Below are 24,953 nucleotides of genomic sequence, written 5' to 3' on the forward strand. Positions count from 1 at the left end.
AGAAGAACCTAATAAATGGCTCTTTCACTTTTTATCTCAGTGTATAAACAATTTAGCCAGAACGAAAACAAATTAATACACGCATGAGTTGGAGCCATTCCTGTCTGCGGTGAAGTACAGGAATGGCTCCAGTCTCTGGTCGTCCGCCTAAACTGACTAAATGAGTTTTGTCTGCGGAGCTTGGTAGCGGATGACTTTTTCATCGCCAGAGTATCGCTGAATGACCTCACTGAACAAGATAGACTCTGCCTTCTCTTCGCTATGTATGTTGCCATTTCTTGTTTGACACATCGGTGTTTTCACTTTGATATTTCACTGTTCCGCTTCGGGACACGCGGTTAACAATACTCATGAGCAAGGAGTTACGGTATAACTTATTAGCTTTTGCTATTTTTATCATCCAATCACAGGTGGGAGCCTTTCCTGTATTTAGTCGCAAGTTAAATTACACCGTCCGCCTTGTTTAGGCAATTTTGCCAACTACGGCCGACAATTTCACGAGGGTGATCGTGACACTTGGTCCCAGTCTCAAAACGAAGAGGGGCCTTCTCTTCTATCCCTTCAAGCGACTTCCGTAAGATTTACACACAACCTTCCTCATTGAAGCATCAGCGAAGGTCAGATAAGATGGTGCCTTTCCGTGACTATGAATTTTACTTACTCTTTCTTCTGCTGGTAAAGTTTCACGGGTCAGGTAATTGTGAAATTATTCTCCCATGCAAAGGATGTTATAGTGATTTTTACCAAGTGCTATTTTGGGCCTAGAAACCGAAAACGCCGACCCATAATTTCTGAACTTGATGTTGGTCGAATGATTAATGTATTTTAAATTTAAGATATGATGTTGGGATTTCAATCACGTGATAAATGAAGTCTGACTGACAATGATGCGATAGAAATCAAGAACATACATGTATGAATTGTCTACTGACTTGACCAGTTTTAAGCTTTATGCACATATGGTTGTGGTATCCCACACCGTTAGCCATGGGCTTCTTATTTTTGTTGTATGTTTAGAAAAAAGTAAAGTTTTACTAAGACCAAAGTTTTTTAAATGTGTGTGAATATATGCAGGCTTATAATATATGTACTGAGATTTACTCCAAGCTAAATTTGAAAAAAAAATTGATTTGTAATGAACTGCACAAATTCTGATAGGTCAGATGGTTTTTCTCACAAGTGATAAATGAGCATCTGACCAATCACAAGTCATAGATGAAATTTTTGACCAGGAAAAACAATAGTATGGGTTTTTTTCCTTTGTGGTGTGGGGGCTTGTCAAAGTGAATGATTTGCTGATTGAATGCAAAAAGCCTCTTAAAACTGCTGGCTCATCTTGATACAGGTAATCAACACAATTATAACAAAATCTGGGCAATGCTTTCTTTATTCACATAATTTATAACAGAATTTGAAAGCACCTGAGCAATTACTGTATACTTAAAAAATTATTTGTCGAAGGTGAAGGGAAGATCAATAAATAATATTCACTTCACCTTTAGCAAATATTTCTTAATTCTTATTCATTATTATGTTATTTACCTTGTTTGGGCAATGGAACATGCTAAATATACCTTTGGTATATACACTGTAGAACAGGGCAGAAATAGGGAAATGATTTCTTTCCAATTTTTAGGCATTATTTTTTTTCAGCACTGAACTTTAAAGCCAATAAGAATTTTGTCCTGGTCATGAAGAACACTTAAATGGTTTCTTTAATTTCTGTTGTTTTCTTCTTTCATGTACATCTTATTTGATGGGCAGGATGCTCAAATAAGACTATACAACTTTTTGAAAAATAGAAGCCAAGAGACTAGATAATGAAATGAGTCAAATAATAAATCCCTCATTCAATGGTTTAACATACATATAATATGTGTGGACACTTCTACTTTCCATTTTCCACCTTGATAAGTTCTTCTTCAAAAAATTTCTTCATGCATACCACTGACTTTAAAATTTTGGAAATTCACCACAGTACACAGTTTGGAAATTAAAGAACGTGGAACTGTCAAAAATGATTTTCAAAAGGCATAAATAGTTGCACAATACTGTTATTGAACCTTATTTTTGAGCAAATGAAAGTATATTTCGAGCTGATTGATATCAGTGAATACCAATGTAGTGCATATTTACACTTATTGTTGTTATTGCTTACACCAAAAGTTTCTCTGAGGTGGACCCTAATTAAGCCCTTCTTAAATATTATCCTTACTCAAGGGCTGAGAATATTATGTTTATGGTTGTCTATTTTAGGGAGTGCAGATGTGCGTTTCACCCAGGAACCTTCAAATCCAAGCTACTTTAACAATGGTAGTGATGCCAACCTGGTGTGGGACTACACTGATCCACATAATAACATTCAGTTCATTGTCTATAGTGTTCTGGTAGATGATACATTTGCCAGCTTGATAGTTAATGATAGTCAAGGTGTCAGAGAAAATCCTAACATTCCCTCATTTTACAAAGGAAGAGTTAAAATCAAAGGAAGAGCTACCCTGGTTATCAAGAACATCAACCCTAGAGACAATACCCAATTTAAATGTGGAATGCGGGGAAGCTCATCAGGGAAAGTTGAAAGTACAATTCAGCTTATTGTGGCAGGTAAGTATTACAGAGATAACCATTGATAATCAAACAAAAATCAAATGCATTCAATTCATGTCTCTCATATTTCTGAGATCTGGAGAAAGTAAACAATAGCATAAATTTGTGCAAAACTTTTATATGCAGGGCTGAAAGTAGCTAGCTAACCCAACTTTTGGGAACAATAGTGATACTTTTACTCGGCATGTGACACAACACTCCTAAAAGGAGAAAAGAAGTTCTACCATGTACTTTGCTGTTTTTCATGAGTAAGAAATCAAAGAGTAATTGCTTTAGGGCCTGATCACATGGAGGTGGGAGACCCCGGGTAGGTGAGGTAACCCGCCTAGGTGGGGTAACCCGCCTGTCCATATAATTTCTTATTTTATTTTGATCACGTTTACATGATAGGTGGGGTGACCCGCCTAAGCGGGTTGCCCGGACTGCCAGGTAGGGTAACCCCGTCAGTCGGGGTGACAATTTGCCATGTAAACGTGTCAAGATGGAGTAACCCGCTTAGCCGGGGTCGCGTTCATGGCAAAAAGCTCAAAAGCGAAACATGTATGTTTTAAAACTTTGTACATTTCCTAGCCGTCTCACGGCAGAAATCACCAGAAACCGCAACGGACAGACAAGGAGTGTAAAATGTTCACATTTCGGAATATTTAGCGTTGTAAATGGACCAAATTTGGTTTCCCAAACTATTCCGTATAACGTATTAAGTCAACGGTTTCTCGCAAAACCAAACACCGCGTAACACAACGCGTGACGCTTTCAAGAATATTCATATGTGTCCGAGAATTAATCTTTCGTTTTTTTCGAGATGTGAGCTTGGGACGCCTCTGCTCAAACTCCTTAATTGCCAGCGCAACAACAACCTCAAGAAACCCCACCCCAGCACCCCGGGGTTGTAAGATTGCATGTAAACGCGTTTTATTTTTCAAGGCGGCGGGTTACCTCAACTACCTGGGATCCCCCACCTCCATGTAAACAGGCCTTTATTTTTCTGGCACCAATTACTGGGTTGCTTTGTTATGCATAGATAACTATTATTAATATGAATACTGAGATTTTCTCTTAGCAAAGCTATCAATTAAAAATGGTCAGTCAAAACTAGAAACAATCCGACTAGTTCTATGATTTTGCTAAATCAGTGAAGGAGAATATTGCATGACCAATCACACGCAGTATGTGAAATTAAATTGGGGTGAAAAAAATGGCATTGCTTTTCAAGCCTTTTAAAGGGACTTGCCAAAGGGAATGAAAGTCAGCTTCACGCCTTTCTCTGCTTTCTAAGGATTATGATCTTCAAGGTTTACAGATGTAAATTTAGTCAACAGAACAGTGACTTCCTCAAGTAAGTTCTGAGACTAAGGAGCAAGTCGAGACTTGGATTTGATTTATGTGCTGGAGCAAAATTTTTAAAGTTATGCATGGAAGCAAGGAATCCAAGCTCTTTATACTCTTTGAAAGACGTTGAGCATGCAAACAGAGAATAATTCAATGATGATACTTGGCCAGGTAGGAATGCTGTTCCTAGCAGATTGTTATTCATGGAGGTCAGTTCAACAGCTCTAATTTTATTGCTGACTTTGGTTGCTGCACTGAGAAACTGGCTGAGTTCCGCAAAGAGCTCCAAGGGACTAAAAGTGTTCCATTTCAATTTAGAGTATGAAACATTTTTGAGCTTATGCAACCTAAACTTTTCAAGAAATTTTCGTGTATGAAACAGAAGCGTAGTGTTCTTTTAACAGACTCTTTAATCTTCTCTCTGAGTGGTTTAATTTTCATTTTCGAACGCAGTATCTTAGATGTCCTAACAACCTTAAGAACATAGAAACAAGTGTGATATTAAGTATGCAACTTCTTGGTCATTTAACTGTGCTTCAAAATTGAAAACATTTGTGATATCTGAACGCTCAAAAAAAACCTATTTAAAAAAATACAAATGTTACGCGCGACATTTCAGGAAATGCTGCTTTCATAAGAGCAGTTTTGCTTCGTTCGCACTTTTTATTCGCGCATAGCGTTATGTGATAATGATAATGATCATCATGACAAATGGCTAAACTACCAAAAATTCACAAAGCCAAGAGACCGAATACAACACAAAGCCGGAGACCGAATACCACAATTACTACAAATACTACGAATACTCCGATAGGTTCCCGCTTCGTTTGAGTTTTAGCAGCTTTTCCGTGGCTTTTCGGCTTAAGCAGTCTGTTGGGTCTTTGTTCAGGAGTTTGTACGGTCCGATCTCGATCAGTGTTGACATCTTGGAGTGGTAGCCTTTGTCTGCAGGTAGGATCATGATGGAATTGTCCTGTTTGAGACTTTTTAGCGCATTTCGCATTTCCGTTGTGATGTTAGGCTTGAGTGGTACGGCCTTTTGGAGTACGTTGTTCACGGTTCTTCGGACTGTGTCGGCTTGTTCCGCGTCGAGTGGTCTGATGGCTGTTTCTACGTTTGCGATTATCTCTGTGGAGTCAGAGTCAGTGCCAACGCACTCTACGATTGTTATTCGAGTACCGGTATTGTCGATTCATTTATTTTCATTTGTTAATGAAGTCGGCTTTCCTTCCCAGTAAAGGGCTATTGTGTTTATATGATAAACAAAATAATACATGGTTGCTTGTAGATATGGAATTTCTCTTCTCGTGTTCAACTCGAAGAGAAATTCCATATCTACGCCCGCCCACGTATTATTCTCTATTTATTTTATTGTAATTGGGTAAATTTTAAAACTCAGTCCGAGTAAAATTTGCTACGCCATGTGAGGAATGACATATAGAGAATTATACATGGGCGGGCGTAGATATGAAATTTCTCTTCGAGAATTTAACTCGATAGCTCACGAGTGAGCGCAGCGAACAGGTGAGATGTCGCGTTTTTCCCTTCTAGAAAAGTTTGAACCTCACTGTCTGTCAGCGATACGGATTTTTCAGTGTTTTAACCGCCACAATCCGAGAACGTTCCGACAAACTACCTTGTATTGAGAATCGTGAAGGCTTTGCCGATCATTCATCAAATTGACCGAGTGGCGCCAAAGGCGAGTGACGTGTCAGCAGCTGATTAGCTATATCAACACACGTGAAAAAATACGATATTTTTTTCAAGCGTGTTGTTACGGCTTTTCTCAGGGCCGGAAATCCCTGTATAACACCGCAGTTTATGTAATAAAATATCTTTTACCTTTCAGAGGCACCACTTATAAACATCTCTTTAGGGGGAAATTATTACATTGAAGGATCCCCTGTCATCATCACCTGTGAAGCTTCTGGGAAACCACTGCCGGATGTAGCATGGATTAGAAATGGAGTACTGGAAAGTTCAGGGAAGAAAGCTGCGATTTTAAAGTTCGATAATGTAAATAGAAAAGATGCAGGACAATATACATGTCGAGCCAATAACTCAGTGGAAGTCACTTCCATTAACACAACAATTGTAGTTCACTGTAAGTATTATAACCTTAATTTTCTATTTCTGAATTTACTTTATTTACAGTGTGAATCCTGTTATTGGGGCCAGTTACCCAAAACTGATGAATCTGTTCAAAGTTGTAAGGAAACAGAATTCCACCTCAAATCCTTTTCAGCTTTGTGTGCATCAGCCTGGGAAGTATTGGTTGGGACAATTGAATATAGGTGGAATAATTTTTCACATTATTTTGCTTTGGAGGGCGCGACAATTTTCTCACCAAGTCATTTCTTCAGTTGAACTGTTTTTAACTCAGAAAATGGTTTAAAGCATTCAAAAATTCACTCTGTCTGCCTAGCGCACAAGGCTAGCACATATTCCTATTCAGGGTGAGGTCTCTGGTTGGGACTTAATGGAAAGCTGAGAATTGGTCAAGATCCCCATTGTCAGCGGAGAAATTACACTTTTTTTAACTGGTAGATGTGAAAATGGGCTGAAATTAAAACTGCATGCCCAAGGTTTGCGCTCATATTTGCATGTGTGGCGTTCGAAGAGATAAACTATTTGAGGGCGAGAATCCATTTTATATTTCATTTTTAGTAGGCCTTGCCACCTTATACTGAATACTCGACTGCCAAATAACACAAAAGTGACGGACTCTACTATGGAGTGATTACAACCTTCACTCTTTGTTTTCGTCGAAAGACAGGGAAAGGAAAGACAAATGCTGGGCCCGTGTAACTGATGTCCATGACTTTCTGGTTTGGGAGGTGGGAGGTTGTGTGACCTGCAAGCACTATGCCGCCCCGCTCTGTGAGATACATAATGAATGAGTTGCCAGTAATCGGATCCTTGTGTTTGCGCTTAGATTTCTGGGTTCGCCACGGGGCAAACATTGCAACTCATTGGAAGGAATTGCATGGCGAAAGGTAGTTCCAATGTCCAAAAAAAAGATTTTAGAGAGAGATTATCGCTTTTTTGCCGCTCCTTTATCAGAAATGGATTAGGGTAATGCTGATACAAGGGGAGAGTAAGTTTTTGTTTGAAAAACCATGTAATTTATAGTAAAATCTACTGATTCACTTGTCTCCATGCGCAAGGTTTATTGTAAATTTGACATCGCGTGATGGTCTCGGAATTTAGAAAAACTAACCATATAAATCGCCAAGGAATAACTCAACTAAACCGTGTCAGTTTTTTGTGCGTGAGTTAAGTCTATTTCTAGCTTGGCTTAGTAATACAAAAGAGCGCTATGAAAGCTACCTTGAGGTAGCAGGAGATTGAAATGCGTGCTTGAGCATTAAATATTATTGTGGTACATTAAAGTGCGAAAATACCTACACTGCTTCTTTGTTGTGATCAATGAGAACGAATCAGCGTTAATAATTGGCTCGAAACTGAACCCTTTCTTCTGTGACGATGAGTGATACAAGTTGGTCTCTTAAGGAGCGATGCACAACTGATGATATGTCCACAGTTTCTGCCGGAGTTCTCGTGATCTTGCTTTTCCTGACAAGATCCTTCAGGGAGGGCGAGAAGGAAAATTGCAGCTAAAAGACCTTTGGATTTTTCTCAAACAAACTATCACTTGAACTGGGGATTTCCTCATGTTTTTTTTTTCATCGCCTATTTAATCCTTTCAGTGAGCATCAGCTCGGTAAAAATAATTTCCATCTCCGCTGACAACGACTTCTCTCCTTTAAGTAAGTATATTTTCAAACGTAATTTGTTTATGAAATACGTTTGCCAGTGTAAAAATAGGCCGTACATGTATATATACAACTGAAAAGACTTAAAAGAGTTATTTCCTAGCGATTACTGGGTAATTTTGTAATACTTTGAGACCATTACGCGATGACGATTTCACAATAGACCTTACGCAAGAAGAGAAGTTTTTCGGTATTTTTTACAACATATTTCGTGTTAATTCCAGCAAAAACTTTAACTTCCAAGGTAACAACATTATCTTTATCCCTGTATGATAAAACTACTGCGAAAAGCCATAATCTCTTGCCAAAATTGCTTATTTTGGACGTCCAAACAACCTTTCGCCATACGTTCCTTTATAGCGAGTTACAATATTTGCCCCGTGGCGATCCCAGAAATCTGTGCGCAAACGCAAGGATTGGATTGACAATATAATTTCCCTATTGTCTTGGTACTGGAGAGGCAGGACCTCTGATTTTCACTTCGAGGCCTATGGATGTTCCCCTTCGCTAACGCACATCTCCTTTTATGAAGTCGTTCAGTATTGCTCAAAGACCACGTGGACTTGCAGCCAGTCGTTCAAAAAGAGGGGGGCACTAAAGATTTCCGCTTTGACGAATTTGCATGTCTATGAAAACAGAGACTAAAGGTTGCCCTTCCTAGAAATGAAAGTTATGAGCTGTTTTATCTTAGTATTCAAGCCTATGTTGCTTAATCTGGCAACTAGTGTAAACAGGTGTTTATTAATTTCCGGATTTTTTATTTATTTCTGGAGTGAAATTTGACGATTATTTGTCTAAAAGTCCTTAAATTACGATTATTTATCGCAAATGGCATCTCTTCCGATTAATAGTCTCAAGGCATTTTATATCACCATTAATGATTTTCAGTGAACTTCATTTCTGTCTGAAAAGAGTGTTTACCAACTTTTCCGGACTTCCACGAAGTATAGTGTGGGCTTACGATGTCGTGAGAGAGGCGACTAGCACTTCTTCTCAGTGAGAATGAACACAAATACATTTACATTAATTTCGAACAGGTTTGAATTAAATTAAAGTCTAAACATAAAAAATTGTACGACAAATTCTTCCCAACAACAGCTTCTTGTGAAGCTGGACGTTTGTTTACGAGCAAGTAACAGGTGAAACCGGTGGCGGTGAAGGATGCCAAAGATGGAACATGAAATAAAATTATTTCATTCTTGGGTAACTTGCATTCCCCTGCCTATCCAAATGGAAAAACCATTTTCGATTTTTTTAGTGAGACGTTTTTGTGACTACTACGCGTGAGCAAAGTAGTGACTATTGCCATCGAGTGAGTTTCCCGAAAGTGAGTAAGTAACAATAGAATATACTTCGGAGCCAATCAGCGCACAAAGACAACCAAAGTTCGGACTTTGCGAACAGTACCATGATTTGCCGATAGTTCGACACACCGGAAGTCGAATCGTGCGTTAACATATCGGAAGTGGGGGGTGGCAAGTAATGTTTGAAAATGAGTAGCATGGTATACCGGATGTCGAAATCGTGCGTTAACATACCGGAATTGGAGGGTGGTAAGCATTGTGTGAAAATGAGTAGCATGAAAAGAGAAAATGACAACATGAACCTTCCGCGTTCTAAAAGCGTGAAACGGCCGGATTTCCATTGTCAGAATAACATAAATATTTTAATTAACCTTCTTTCTTCCTAAAGCATTAAATGTTGACGAAGCGACACGATTCGAACGGGTGGAAACGACTCGTCATAAGTAAAATAGATCCGTCTCACCGGAAGTCGATTCGCCAAAGAAGACAATACATACTTAGGCGTTAAATTGGGTTATTCAATATAGACGAATCGACTCCAGTCACACGGGTCGACTCGACTCGTCATTAGTAAAGTCGTCTTGCAAATCGACTTCCGGTATGACAGGTCGACATCAACTGTGACGAGCCGTTCGATTCGAGTCGAATCGAGTTGATTCGACAACATCTCCAGCCTTCCTTCGTAGTTACTCGCGGAATATTTTCTAAGTTGTCTAGCAAATCGACTTCCGGTGTGACGAGTCGACATCAACTGAGACGAGTCGTTCGATTTGACAACATTCTCAACGACCCTTGGTAGTTACTTGCGGAATATTTTCTAAGTACCTTGCAAATCGACTTCCGGTGTGACAGGTCGACTTTAACTGAGATGAGTCGGTCGAATCGACTCGATTCGACAAAATATTCAACCTCCATTTAGTAGCTACTTGCAGAATATTTTGCTAATCGACTTTGACTGAAACGAGTTATTTTATTCGACAACGTTTTCAACAATCCTCGACAGTTACTTGCGAAATATCTTGCAAATCGTTTTCCGGTATGCGTTTCCATCTAATGAGAGATGGTTTATCAGATTTCCGGTAAAAACGGGACGCATCAACCGCGAATCGACTTCCGGTAAAACGATTTGCAAACTGCCTTTGACGAATCGTAGCGGTTTGGGTGTATTGGACAATCCTCATTTTGGTCGTACGATCAAATTTTTCCGACTTGACGGGTTACTGTTACAACTATTATTTTTCCATTAAGTATAGTCTACGCTGCGTGCTTTCCGCGCTCCTCTATTGAATCAGTGCAAGTCCCATTGATTAATTGAATTATAAACAAATACCTCACGTTTTAACTTTTTGTGAAGGATTAAAATTAATTACAAGCGGTTTTTAGGCTGCTAGTCAACCATTTAATGATGCAATTTTTGTACCAAAAATTCATTTCTAAACCAATATTTTTCTGGCATTTAAAGAGATTTGAGAGAGAGACAGAGAGAGAAAAGAGAGGATTAAAAAGTTCTTTATCGGCTTGAGGTCGTGCCCGTAGGCAGAGATAGGAAAATACGGACCGCGCTAAGGAACCATCAGATTGCAGGATTCGTTAGCGTGCCCTCTAAGAAAAAACTAAGTACACCTCATTCTGGTTGCGAAGTAATTTTTTTTTCGAGCCCTGAAGAGGCGAGAGAAAATATGAGCAATCAGCAAAATTTCCGCTCGTATCAGATGTTAAACTCTCGATTAATGGATTTATTATTCCACTATTATTTTCAGTTATCAGTGTTTTAATTTTAGTATGCGAATTACATCCTATGGCCTTATCTGTGTATCGTATCGATCGTATAAGATGTTCTTTCTTCCTTAAAAGTTCGCTTCTTAAAACAGTCAAATTAAAAAGAAAATTAAACAAAAGATGAAAGTTTGGATCGTTCAGGGCTATGTTGCTACGTATTTTAGGTTTGTTCTAAAGTGTAATACTATGGCATATTTTGGTAAAATGACACAGCAGTGGGATGATAAAGGTCATTACTGTTCTGACTGATATGAATTATCACTAATTATTTATTCAATGCTTATTGCATTGACATTTATTCTTAGATCCGCCCACAATTCGAAATGTCACCACGTCATCTAAGAAGTCTTGGATTGGCCAGACTGTGACTTTGAAGTGTCTTTCTGATGGTGTTCCTTCACCAACACTCTCTTGGTACAAACCTGAAGGAAGTGAAATAAACAGAGTCAGAGCCAGAGAAAACAAAGTACAAGTGCCACTCAGGGGTGATCAAGATTTTGGTCATTACAAGTGCATTGCTGCCAATGGACTTGTTCCATCTGATAAGAAATTAATAAAGATAAATCAGATAAGTAAGTCAATGAGATCAGTGTATTTTTATTTAAAAGAAAACTATATATAAGGTCAGCATTTTCTTTTGCCTTGGCTCATTATCACTGTTTCAGTTGTATTAGAAGTAAAACCCAAATTTTCTTACAAAGTATTGGACAGAGTAACTTATTCACTTTGTACATTTGATAGTTTAACATTTGATGTGTGCAGATATTTTGCAAGGCCCATAGGTATGTGAAAAAAACATAAGCGTATGTTAAACCATCGATTAAGAGATTTATCATTCTACTATTCTTTCATTTTCATTTTCATTTTCACACATTTTTTTCCTCTTTAGCAGCATTAGACCTCACATATTTTTCGCCTCTGTACCTTAGTGAGGTATAACAGAATATTACGGAAATTATGCCGAATTAAGTAAACTGTCGACACCTTGCCCTTTGGTAGCATTAAACTCGTTACAAAAGAGCATCGAACTTCAGGAAGATTGATGACATCTTCACATGCGAGTATCCATAGGAAACTTCCTCAACCATGGACTATCGATTGTTCCTATTTTTATTAGGCTCTTAGCTGAATTTATCTGGTAGCTTCATTTATATTCATTAATTACAGGTTAACGCACTCAGCGAGTGAACTATGGGGATTTACCTGCACGAGTTCATTGTTTGTGATCGAGTACAAGTACATCCTGATAATTTAGGAGCCATGAGTGCGTTACCATTGTTATTGTTCAAATTGAATACACTCCTCAAAGAAACACTATATTCAAACCACTATATACAAGGTAACGAAGCCATGGTGTAATGACAATGGTGTGTTGAATTTACACCTCGGCTATTACACCACTATAACGACATCAAGGAGGTTGTTTCGTCACAACACAGTTTCACGTGGTACAAATCATCTAATTAGAAAATCGGAATTCGAACAGTATATGCCGGAAAGTTGAATAATAAACTGTGAGAAGACGTGGACTTGCATTCATCTTTAGTGTTATGACAAAGCTCAAAATTATCTCTTTTCTTATGGCACCATGTAGAAAAACCAGGGAAAGCATCCATCAAATCAGAATCAGTCATTCAAGCAACTTCTATAACAATACAATGGATTGTACCAGCTGATGATGGAGGAAGTCCGATCACAGGATTCCAAATGATCTTACAAAAGGATGGAACTGAAATAAAAAAGGTTAATATCACCGATCCTGGGACGACAAGTTATTCGTTTCGTGGTTTAGAGAAAGATACCAACTACACAGTGAAACTGTTTTCCAGAAATGTTGTGTTCGAGGGAGATCCTACTGTATGGAACATTAAGACCAAGTTTGAAGGTGAGGAATCAAAAGTGATATCGTGACTAAGCACTTTCCACCAATCATTTTTCGCTAACTTAGATATGTTGTGAGTAACCCAGTTGTAACAATGTTATCTGCTTGCCGCATTATAAGAATTCGATTTTCAGCTTTTGTCCCCTCCTTAATGGCCAGTTTCCTTTCCCTTTGTGATAAGTGTTTTAGAGGCACCTACGTTTGAAGAAGCATAATAATAAACAATGAAAAAATAATGAGCCTAGGTGAGAACAATAGACAACCTACGCGGTTACGTTCCGTAAGTGCTACCTGATTTATCAAGTATTGTTTGCCTTGTCGTTTTTTTTTTTTAATTTTTTTTATTTTCTAATGTTCAGGTCTCAAAATCTGTTATATGAATCAGCAACAACAGCCGCTAGATAGTGACCTTTAGGTTAGTTGGATACATTTTTCCTAAACTCTTCCCGGCCATATTCAGAACGCCTAATAACCAACTATCCCTTTAGGCAGTGAGAATTTCCACACATCGTTTGACCAAAGAATTGAAGTTTGAAGAAATGGGCCTTTCATGAAAATCGCTTTTAACATGCGAATATTATGGGGAAATCTGGTCAAACAGTGTGTGGACGGCCTCGAAGAATCCTCCGTTTTTTCCTTTTTTGAAGATGAGAAATAGCTTGTTTTCATTTCGCAAGGATAAACTTAAACCAAAACAGTTAAGGTTGCCGTTTCAAGAAAGTTTCTTTCGAATCTCATCCGGCACATATCTCACTCACCAAAAAAAGTATTGTGGTAACAGGTGTGAACTTAGTAATTGAAGTTGAGCAGCTGTAACATGGCAATGAAGTTCGTCGCACCTGTTATCCCTTAAGCGCTCCTTGTCATTGCCTCCTCGACTGGCAACCCCCCTGGAGAAAAAAGCGGAGCATGCGTACTCATTTTCCCGTTGTGTGATTGCAGAGTGCCTGTACTAAGTCATGCGCGATGTCAAACTTTGAAAAGCAGAATATAGTTGTACACGAACTGAGATCCTTTCCATAATTACGGGACACAAACGAATGGGGAATTCCGACGTCGTCTATGCATCGGTCTTTTATTTGATCTCGTGTAAATAGCAATGAAATACCAGTAGGAGTCAGTGTGTCGTTAAAATTCACCTTGTAAATGCAGTATTTGTTTTAGGCTATAACCGATCGTCATTTTAGGCTTCTAATTATCGCTTCATCTCAATACTTAACTTAATTTTGCTTGCCATACACTTTCGTTACAAAAACATCCCAAATAAATCCTCGACCAATTTACAGATTATTTAATCGCTGATAATGGTGTGACCAGGTTTGTAACAAGAAGTTGTATAATTATTGGAAATTTCACGCTGTTCGTGTTGTTGACATCAATCTAGGAGCCCCAGATGTGGTCGAAATAGACGAACTGCCAGATGAAACAACAGATGATACAATTACCCTACAGTGGAAGAAGCCAGAAAGTAATGGAAAAGTTATTATCATGTATACAGTGTACCAAAGAGTAGTGACTGATGGAAAAGTGGAACAGTGGACAATAATAAAGGAAGTCAGCGATGTTTCTGTAAGAGAATTGAAAATAGTATTGGAGAGAGGAAAGGTGTATCAGTTTGCCATTACTGCAACTAATGAGCTTGGTGAAAGCCCGAAACAAGAGAAAGCAAACATCCAGCAAGTCAAGGCAGAAGGTAGTATCTTCAAATGAATCTTATTTTCTCCTTTCAACGGTTTATCCTTTTTTTTACTTAGTTTTCAAACACTCTCCGTGTCATCAACATCGAGGTTTTTACGGGTGAGTTCTTCGCTTGCAAGAACCTGAATCAACGAGAAAAATTTTACTTACGTCGCAGTTGATATTTGTATGCCAACTGCAAATATATGATATTTTAAGTAGTTTACTGACACATGCTGATCTGAATCTGGAAAGAGAAGTCTGCAACACTTTAGTTTTGTCTTCTCACATTTAAATTGAGTGCTTTTTTTTTCCTTTGCCGCCATCAGTTAGTTGATGCCTCTCTCCCGCAAAAAAATTTTACGCTCCCACACTGAATTCCGAGAACTTTTCTGTCATTTTCACCACCACTGCACTTTACTCTTCAAACCGATGAAAGCGACCTCGCACTTAGCTTCCTCTGCGCACCGTTATTTCGACACCAGATTACTGAACCGCGAGAACTCAGAAGTGGCCTATTGTCGGCGATTTCGCTTTAGCTTAATTAACAATGTATGATTACGCTGCCTCACGCAGAGACGTTGTCAATCTTTTCAGAGGTTTTTTTCGGTGAAGCTACAGAGCGTGACACAAACTTCCTGTCTCAAGGTCATGAAAGGGTCTTCATTTTCTTAGGTCTTAGGTCTTAGTTTTCGGGGATCTTCGTTTTCGCTACAAGCGTAGTTCGCTTTCTCTTTGTTGTTGACCTCTTTTCAGTCTGTTCTCTGGAGCTCTTTCAACCTTCTCACGTTGGTCTTCACTAGATATTCGCCATTTTACTTCAGCCTTTTCTTGTTCTCTATCGTCTTCTCCTCGATGTGTTCTACCTATTCTTCGCCCTATCAATCCCCATTTCGCGTTTTTCTCGACTTGCTCGACGTCTTTTCAGTTCTTTCTCTCTTTGGTCTCTCTTTCTCTCTCTATTTCCAGTCTATTTTCACTCGAGATCCTTTCTCCATGAACTCGAATTGTCGTAATTTCTTCCGTTTGGAAAAGCTTTAGCTCTGAGTATCGTTGCTTTGCAAGTTCATTAGAGATTGCAAAATACCAAGAATCACTTTTCAACAACAACCTCACCAGTATGATTTCCCGCTCAAAACACGGGTTGCAAATTCTTTCCTTGCGCTGCCTCACATCCTCTAACCCACATGAAGCCTTCTTAGTTTTCTACAAACATCTTTGAAGTCGAATCTAAAGTCTCTTGTCGTTAACAAGTTTGAGATGAGATATTCTAGTTCTAGCCTGTCTTCGTTTAAATCAAACTTTAGCAGCGCATGAAACAGATACAAGACAAATTTCATATTTCAGCGGCCAGAGTTGCCATGATCATTGAAATTTGGTTTAATGAGGACAATCATGAAACACGAACAACAAAAAGAGAAGAATTGAGAAAATAACTGGTTGAAGGTGACTATTCTTTTTAATTTAATACAATTACCGGAGGAGTTTGACACAATAGAGAAAACTGTGGAGTGAACAGTCATACCTGGCGACATAAAGAGAAGATATAAGAGAAGCCCGTACGTTTCTGGCGTATTGTTTCACTGACTCATTGTTCTCACTTATAACCATCTATTAATCGACCGGTAATCTTGGTAACGGTCGTTTCTTTAAAACTCTGACTCATTTTCCCAAACCAAAGTTCACAATAACGCTCAATGAAATATCATTTCAACCGACGCCGACATCATACACGACATCTGAATAAGAAAACGTTATTTATCCTGAACCTCTGCGTACTATGATTGCCTTTCATCATGGTCGTAAGATGACGAGAGGAGGATAGTGAATGATAGTGGTTAGGTCAGCAGTTTTGCCAAAAACGGGCTCAAACCGAAATGGCAAATTGTAAAATGACTAAAATAGCCGTCGAAATTCCCCAGAATGTCTCGTAGTTAATTCTTATCATTTCCTGGTAGGCTTCAGTATCTTTAACTTGTAATTTCTTGACTAAAATTTCAAATGCCACTAAAATTTTTGACCTCAGCGTGGACCATATTTGTGTACAATTACGCGATCTCATTGAGTGGTATTTTGTCAACTATCATCGACTATTATGAACCGTTTGAACACAAACTTGATAGTCAATGATGTGAATGAAAGTTGAAACTATCGTTCAGTTGTCTATCATCAACGATCGTGATCGTTTGAACGGGGCTTAAGTCATTTGCATCTTGTCGCAGTCGAGTGAACATCTTTTATGGAAGAGAGAATAGCGAGAAATGTATGTAATAGGAATTCACTGTCTGTTGCCGCTCCTTCGTTAAAAAGGAAAGTTAAAAAGTGTTGAAGGGCCTGTGGGCTCTCGTCATTCTTCCGCGAGCAAATTCGTTCTTAGGAGGCAACTAAAGAGATTCTGAAAGAATCGAAACAGCAGTCTTGCTTAAGAATCTTCACGAACGGCAGTAATTACACTCTCAGCCGATGGCTGTGTGAATAATATCGAATTCAGAAATTACATTCCTAGACGAGACTTATTTATAATGACAGGGAATCGACCCTTGACATGCAAATGTATTACAAAGAGATAGAGTCACCCACTAGGCGTAAATAGGGGGCTGAAATCTGAGGTCGCTACGTTGATCACTGAATAGGCGCTACTTTTTCCACCAGAGAGGAACTCGATTATTTTTTAACTGCTGTCAGTTACTTTCATCCAGCTCTAAAATAGATCTGGGAAATTTCTGACACCTCTTTGGCTTCTCTACAAGTCAAAGTTAACAGCTGACGGTCTATGCATTAATGGGTGTGCTGCAGACCCACGGAGTCTCATGGTTTTGTCATCTTCAAATCCATTACATGTCAAGAATACCATTCCTTATTCTCAGTGTCTTAGGCTTCATTGCCTATATATTGACAGTTCTGATTTTTCAAGATATCAGAGGCAATATGCCAGTTCTTCAAAAAACCGTGGCCATCCTACCTTTGTCATTCAAGGGAGTCTTTAACAACTGATCGAAAGTCGGCAATCCACAAACGTCACAGTAGGAAGAGAATGATCGTATTCCATATTAGCGGCACAATCACGCAATAAGACCTGTCCTTCTAACAAATTTAAATAACTTCAAAATGATCCAAAAACTGGTATATTATTTTTGCGTAAAACGGACAACTGTTTGATCAGTATAATGTTAAAACTGGCTCTACCAATGTCATCTATTTCATAACTTGCGATTATTTCAAAAAGTTATACTTCGGCGAAAAGGAAGACGACTTGGGGAACGATTCTGAGGACACCATCGTGACGCAAAATACAAGAAAAACAATATCTCTCAAATTGGCCTCACATTCGTACATTATATGCCAGTGTTCTTTTTAAGTAAAGGCTGTTTTTTGTACACGAGTTCAAATGATAATTCTTGGGCAAACAAACACACGTTCATTTTAAGTCGTATTTTTTTTTCCCCAGTTCAAACAGTAAGCACAGAAGTTTACCTGACAGCGACAATACAGGAGAACTGTAGCAGACGTTCAGAAGTTGCTGAGAAATTTCCAGATATGGTGAGATAATCTACTTGATCCACACACTGGATATGTGGAATACTGTCATGAGATTTATCATGAAAATTGAGTCTTAATCTGTTCTTGAATGAAATCTTAATATTTCTGTTGAAAAAAAAATGATATTTTGAACGATCTTCAATATGTGGCAAGCATTTGAATATACGTTTTTTTCTTTACATGTCCTTTCAGGCTTGTCAAATTACCTCTAAGTTTGGCTGCTCATCCGCCAACACTGTGAACACCAGGTAAGGTACAGTTTGTTGTTTTACTCTGAAACAACAAACGCAAACGCAAATTTGCGTTCTAGGAGGGGGAAGGAGCTTTATCTCATTGTGTTGTATTTTAGCGGTAAAACTGGTTTTTCTGCTCTACCAAATCTTATTTAATGCACGATAATTTACATTTGAAGTAGATTTTCTTCAATGTACAATAATATATTGGGACAGAATGACATGAATTAATTTTATGTACCTTGGTTTATTACATTGGTTAAATCTCAATATATTTTAACACTTACAAGTCACCAAAGTACAAATATGTGTGATGATACTCTTTGCTCACCCCCCCCCCCCCCTTATCTAGGTGTGGCAGTGTTGTTCTTGACTTCATGATGAGGTTCAATCAAAGTGTAGTCGTCAGAAATGTTTTGATTGTCCTGTCACATGCTGCGAGGCAAGACAAATTCGGAGGTTTTAAAGTCAATCCAGACTCAATTAAACACGTTTTAATACCTACAGATGGCTCGGAAAGCACAACAAAAGGTAAATTATACAAATAAATTATTAAATGTTTACACGTATTCTTCCTAAGATGGACTCTTTATAATTGCATTCCGTATCTGTTTAAATAAACAACCTATTCTGTGACTGATACATTTCCAGGTTTTTGGTTTTTTCGTTGTTGATTTATTTAATTAAACAAAGTCTTACTTTTAAAAATTCTTATAGAGAGAGTGCCACCTTAATTTTCCTTAGTACCCAGCCAATTAGAGTTAAAGTTTTTCAGCCATGAGCCTAAGCTATTTGATGAGAGCGGTATATCGACCAGGATCAGTGTAAATGTTGTTTGAATGTTATTTTATCAAGCTTTGTAAAATGAATCATTTTAGGTCCTGAGGAATGTAACTGCCCATCTAACAACGTCTTGTTAGCCATAATTGGGGTTCTTGCCTTCACAATCCTTCTTCTAATTATTTACATAATCTGGCTACACAGGAAAGGTAGGTTAAAAATTCATAATCTATGTTAGAGGGTTTTGCTGCAAGATTCATTTTTATACAAAAGCAAATTTTAACCCACATCCACATCATTTGTATTTTTTCCTTTCGTTCTTTTTCAGGCGCTGTAGGGAAACAGAGGTAAGAATTTGCTGCCACTTGGATTGTGTCGATGTAATGTGCCCGATATGGTTTCATCTTAACACAAAATTCCAATCAAAACGGATGAAATTATTAGCGTTTTATAATTATTTCTATGCTTTCTCGATTGTAGGACTTATGAAGATGAAAGACGTGTTTTCGAAGTAAGTTACAGCTAAGACATTGAGGTCATGTAAGTGTGACCAGAAATTATGTAATCTTACATGCAATCTAACGCTTGCAGCAAATAAGGAGAAAATGTGTAGTTCTACATAAAAAAAGCATATTGCATCAGTGGCAGATACAATGAAATAAAAGAGGAAACTAGACTCGATAAGATCTTTGTCCTGTGATCATGTCCTTTACCAAGCCACTCCATGGATTTTCCTTCGATTGGCCTTGGTTCAGCTGCCTGGCTTCACTTCATAGATCGCTAACTGGTCTGCACCCGGTTGATATTTGCTCTCTAAATAATAGATTTCGCGCATTTTGACCGTCGTATTTTCTTGATGCCTTATTTTCTAAACGTGAGTTTAGGAGCTTAGTACAGCAATAGTTGTTTCGTGCGTTAATTTTTTTTAAATATTGGACTACCAATTGTAGTATTGTAGCTTCGGCGAATATGCTATGAGCCTCGATCTCTCCATTGGACGTGATAGTTTCAAAAGCAGAGAACAAAATGTTAGTAATAATAAGGATAAGAGATCATAAACTATTTATAATCTCTTTTCATGGAATAATATAAACGTTTGTCTGAGAAAAATGGTAAACTGATTTTTATAACCATGTGGAACTTTTTTCTGGGATTAATAACAGATTTGTATACGAATACCTTAACGGTATGTTGGTTTAATAGAATGAAACAGGATTAGAAGATATCGAACCAAGTCAGCGCGATTCAAGAAAACTCACCCAGCCTCCTGCGGAATACATGGATCTCGTAGAAGTCAACAAAGATAATAGAAAAGCACAAAGAACAGCTCCAGGTGCTGATTACGTGCCTCTTCATCCGTCAACACGCTGCTGGGAAGTTCCAAGACATCACGTGACCATAGAAAAAATCATTGGTAAAGGTGCTTTTGGTCAGGTTGCCAAGGGAACAGCAGTAGGACTTCGAGGGAGTCCTGAAACGACCACAGTGGCTATTAAGATGCTTAAAAGTGAGCTTTTGTACTGTAAATTGAATGACAGACTTGGCCTACAGACATTCAGGAAATGTTACCGGGTTACTGTTATTATGTAGCTATTTTCCATTTTATAACTTATGTTGTTATTTTGACATTTTGCATATTATTCCCGTTAACCAAATTTTGCTCCTTGTTTTTAATGCTCCAGCAAACGCTTCTGAATCGGACAAGAGAGATCTGATGAAAGAACTTGACACAATGAAACAGCTAAAACCACATCCTTACGTCATTAAACTTCTGGGATGTGTTACGGAATCTGGTATGCTTTGGTTATGCGGGTCTAATTTTGCTGTACACATCTTGCTTATGATTTTCTCTGTAACGCTCTCTCATAATTGATAATTTGCCTCAATGCAAGAGTCACTGCTTCACAGTTGAACACAACAAACAACCATCGCATGAGATAATTTTACCTTGTTTTAGCCAATACAGACGTTCCTGGATTTACTGATAGACTAAGACCGATTATTTGCCACTGAACAGCTCATTCTGTTGTATAAGCAGAAACGCCTATTGTATGGGAATAATTGGTCTGTACCTTCTCATGAGATCGTTACACAGTTTTTTCTTGTTTTCACGCGATTTCTTCAAAAGTGTTGACCATGACTGGGCTATTCATTTATTTTAATTATTGCTATTTTTTTATAGAGAATAATATATCAATTAAATTGTTTAATTTCTTCAGAACAGCTGTTGGTTTTGATTGAATATGTGCCTTTTGGGGATCTGCTGGGTTACCTGAGAAAGAGCCGTGGATTAAAAGACACTTACTACAAAGACCCGGATATCAAACCACAAACTAATCTGACGTCACAGCAGCTGATAAAGTTTGCTTGGCAAATTGCTGATGGAATGAGTTACTTATCCGCAAAATCTGTAAGTTTATTAAAAAAACAAAAGATAAACAATTTTAAAACCTTCTTGTAAGGTCTATCATCATGTTAAGCTCTGTCTTGCTTAGAATATTATGTCTTCACAAGATCACGCCCGGGAGATGCAGACGCATTCTTACCGTCTTGTCGAGGTTATTTCTTTAGGGCCGGGAACCCTCACAATTTTGACGTTATTATCTAAGTTTTATTTCAATGTGAGAATGGCGATATTTGTGCATCTTTGCAAGTGTACCCCATCGAAATAAAATATCTGGGTTTTTCTCGTGTGAGCAAAGGCAGAGACGTGAATGAATAGGATCTTTTAAGATATTCATCTTAAACTGAGTGTACAACAAATATCCATTTTAGTGACAAGGAAGAAAAGGAATTAAAACCTCAAATTAAGAAATTCGTCTTTGGTCGCTAAACTGCTTCATTACAGAATCCTATTTCGATTAAAATGTTGAGATAAGCGTTCTTTGAAATAACTACGTATTGCAGAAATAAAGTAGTTTGCTTCTCTTTGGAATATGGAGGAGATATTATAGTAGTTTTAATTTTCTGCCATCTGGAAGAAAAAGAAATACACACAGCATATTATGTTGCTAAATATTTCTATTTTCCTCTCTGAACCATTTCATTTCCGTTCTTTTTCTTCTACAATCGCTAATTTTTGCTGTTACATCAATTCTTTCTTAGATCATTCACCGAGACCTTGCGGCCCGTAATGTGCTGGTTGGACAAAAAGAAATGTGTAAAGTGACAGACTTCGGAATGGCCAGAGATGTGCAGCAGGAAAATATTTATGAACGAAAGACAAAGGTAATCAAGAAAAAGGGGAGGTGAGGGCAGTATTACATATTGTTCAGTTTAGTGATCTTTGACAATCATTGTTGTGGTTGAGCTGATATATTCCTGATTTCGATCATGAATTCCTTGGGACCCTAATGAAACTATCAGCCATGCGTATACGAGTACAATTTTAAATATCACTGTTTTTGACTAGTCGCTTCCTATAATTCTCGAGCTTTTTCACAAAGTGATATTTAAAATCTTTAGGGCCGTCTTCCCGTGAAGTGGACAGCTTATGAGGCCTTATTGTATGGTAAATATACCACCAAAAGTGACGTGTAAGTATACCTGATTATTACCCGTAGCAGTTTATCAACAATGTTATCAATTTTAATTAGGACTTGAATTCTATGCGTTGTCTAAGAATACATATATTTTATTCGTCGTATATACTTTTTATGTCTATAGTCACTTAACTTATATTCTTTTGATTTGTCTTCCTGCAGATGGAGTTATGGAGTTTTGTTGTACGAGATTTTCACCATAGGTAACATCGAAAGGAAGTTTAAGGCTCTGTAGATGTTTTTTGCTTCATACCATGTTTAATTAAACAATGTATCGTGTTCAGTTAGACAAACGTAATGAGCTTCAAACTCTATCAAGTGACACAGGTGGTGTTTCAGTGAAGGCGTTTTTTTCGTCACATTTATATTTCGATGGTCCCGTGGTTCTTCCAGGCGTTTCACCTTACCCACGAATGGATGGAAGAAAAATTGCAAACTTACTCCAGGATGGATACAGGATGCCTAAACCTCAACACGTCGATGAAAAATTGTAAGTTTTCTTTGTTTACTCGTTCTCCCTCGTCGTACAAGGAAACGTTCTTTAAATCTTTAACGGATCATTTGAACAATACCAGGTATCAGATCATGATGAAATGCTGGGAGAATGACCCAGACGCAAGACCAACTTTCAATGAATTGAAAAATCAGCTTAAGGACATGGAAACCCTGCACAAGGTCAGAATCTTTATTAATATGAAAGTTTTTTTTTCACGTAAGACCGACTGGCTTAGGCTTAGCTAATTAGGGTTAAACGTAACAGCATTGAGCCTAAATAGCGTAGTAATATGTACTCATCTCTGTACTTTTTACGAAGTTTGGAATGCATCTCTTTGTTATGTCACTGAGGCTAGCACTCCACGAAAAACATAAAAGAAATGAACTTGAATGTCTCAATGACAATTAACACTTGATGGTTATTTAAAAGATCATAGGATGATTGCAAAACTGCATTGAGACGCACAAAGAGTAGCTATAAAATACTTCCTCCTTGATTTTGTTTTGGTGTGAAAACCTGACCACTTGTGAGGATAACCACTTAAAAACTTTTTTAATGGTGCTGATTATTATATTATTTTTCTCTGCAGAAGCTAATTGACATGAAAATGTACGACAAGCAATTGTATGCAAACGTCGAGGATTTAACGGTGTAGTTAGGTACACGTCTACGGTGTATGACCTGCTAATATTTTGAACACTTCGCCTAGACAAGTTTCAGGGATTAATCATCGTTTTCTTACACGCTTACTTGGTAGAAATAGGCATGTTGCGTTTAGCAGTTAGGCTGTAACACTGTAATTCAATTGACTTCATATTCTTAAACGCTGAAACGCTTTTATAAGTTTACCCATAAAGTTAAATCTCATTTTCTCTTTAACATATTAAGTACTTACATATATGCCTCGACACAAGCGTTTGAGTTCAGTTTATTTTCTGGCTCAATTCTGAGGTGATGATGAGATCTCGCTCTGAAAGCCATAGTTGTGTACAAATTTATTAAATTGCTAAAAAACTTTGCCGCAAAACCCGCTTGTTTTTAGGAAAGCTAATCGTGCGTATAAATTGCTTTCCCAAAGACCGCCTTTACTTGCGATACCAACTCGAAATACTTTTATACGGAATTCTAATCAAAATTATACTTGGCACATTACTTCTGCAAGAAAGTTTGTTGTTTGGCCTAATAAGCCGATAGTTTTCGCGTACTAGATACTATTACTCAACGAAACTGGTCGTAGGTACGGGTTGAAGTCTTTTTTTCTTGGATACGTTGCTAATGTAATAACTTTAAATTTTTACATAATAAAAGTGTTGAAAAGTTCTGAGTTAACTCTGTCTGCATGATGATGCTGTACACGAGTTCACATATTTCTCTCCACGACATTGATCTATTATATCTAGACCCATCTCTCTAGATCTCTCCTTTGAAGGAAGGACAAAACCAAACCAAAGTAACAGAGCTTCCAGAAGTGCAAAAATCGCTTGTACGTGTTTCAGTAGACTTACATCCAAGAGACCATGTTCTCCTGTCACTCTCAGTAGAGGTTAAGTTAAGTGTCCCTCAATCTTACATAATTATAAACTAGGTTACCTTTTGGTCAAAACCCTTCTTTCCTCAGCTGATATAAATAATTGCACCAGAAACAATAGCTAATATAAAAATAACGCTCTTTCAGTCTGGAGTAGAGGATACCTGAGGAATAGTCTTAACATTCGAATGAAGGAGAGTTTAGCGTCTGTTTGGAAATATTCCCTAACGTTATTTTGTTTCTGGAGGCAAAATGAGGAGAGGGGTGAAATGGAGGTGGGGGGGGGGGGTTGGTCGTAGCTTTGCAAAATGAATTCACCGAAATTTTTATGTATAATTTTTTTTAAGGTTTTTGCTGGGAAGAAAATGATTTTTATCCTAACATTTCTGCAAATGTCGAACTTTGTCAAATTTTCCATTCTAAACGGCATCACAAGTCCAGCCCTGATGCAAAGATTGTGTCATTGGTGAGCTAAGTTGT

The 24,953-nt window shown here is 37.9% G+C and overlaps 1 protein-coding gene across 1 annotated transcript; it reads left to right on the plus strand.

Annotated features, from left to right (window-relative positions):
• The first annotated feature begins 580 nt into the window (after positions 1-580).
• Positions 581-24,247, plus strand: LOC131777670 (uncharacterized). The gene is made up of 19 exons (XM_066168403.1): positions 581-694; positions 2,257-2,604; positions 5,786-6,040; positions 11,101-11,367; positions 12,390-12,680; positions 14,062-14,370; positions 17,803-17,894; positions 18,087-18,142; positions 18,480-18,658; positions 19,006-19,116; positions 19,236-19,254; positions 19,388-19,418; positions 20,111-20,414; positions 20,590-20,700; positions 21,127-21,317; positions 22,013-22,135; positions 22,373-22,939; positions 23,025-23,124; positions 23,535-24,247. The coding sequence occupies exons 1-17, from the start codon at positions 628-630 to the stop codon at positions 22,445-22,447; spliced, it is 2,829 nt and encodes a 942-aa protein (XP_066024500.1). The 5' UTR covers positions 581-627; the 3' UTR covers positions 22,448-22,939; positions 23,025-23,124; positions 23,535-24,247.
• The last annotated feature ends 706 nt before the right edge of the window (positions 24,248-24,953 follow it).

The sequence above is a fragment of the Pocillopora verrucosa genome, chromosome 6, assembly GCF_036669915.1.
Source record: "Pocillopora verrucosa isolate sample1 chromosome 6, ASM3666991v2, whole genome shotgun sequence".
In the NCBI taxonomy this organism is placed as follows: domain Eukaryota; kingdom Metazoa; phylum Cnidaria; class Anthozoa; order Scleractinia; family Pocilloporidae; genus Pocillopora; species Pocillopora verrucosa.

What these genes read in the sequence shown, in the direction of transcription:
- LOC131777670 (XM_066168403.1), top strand. Translation starts at nt 628, where the DNA reads ATGGTGCCTTTCCGTGACTATGAATTTTACTTACTCTTTCTTCTGCTG. An exon ending in CACAACAATTGTAGTTCACT is followed by an intron (nt 6,041 to 11,100) that starts GTAAGTATTATA and finishes ATTTATTCTTAG; the next exon opens with ATCCGCCCACAATTCGAAAT. An exon ending in CCAGCAAGTCAAGGCAGAAG is followed by an intron (nt 14,371 to 17,802) that starts GTAGTATCTTCA and finishes TTTTTTCCCCAG; the next exon opens with TTCAAACAGTAAGCACAGAA.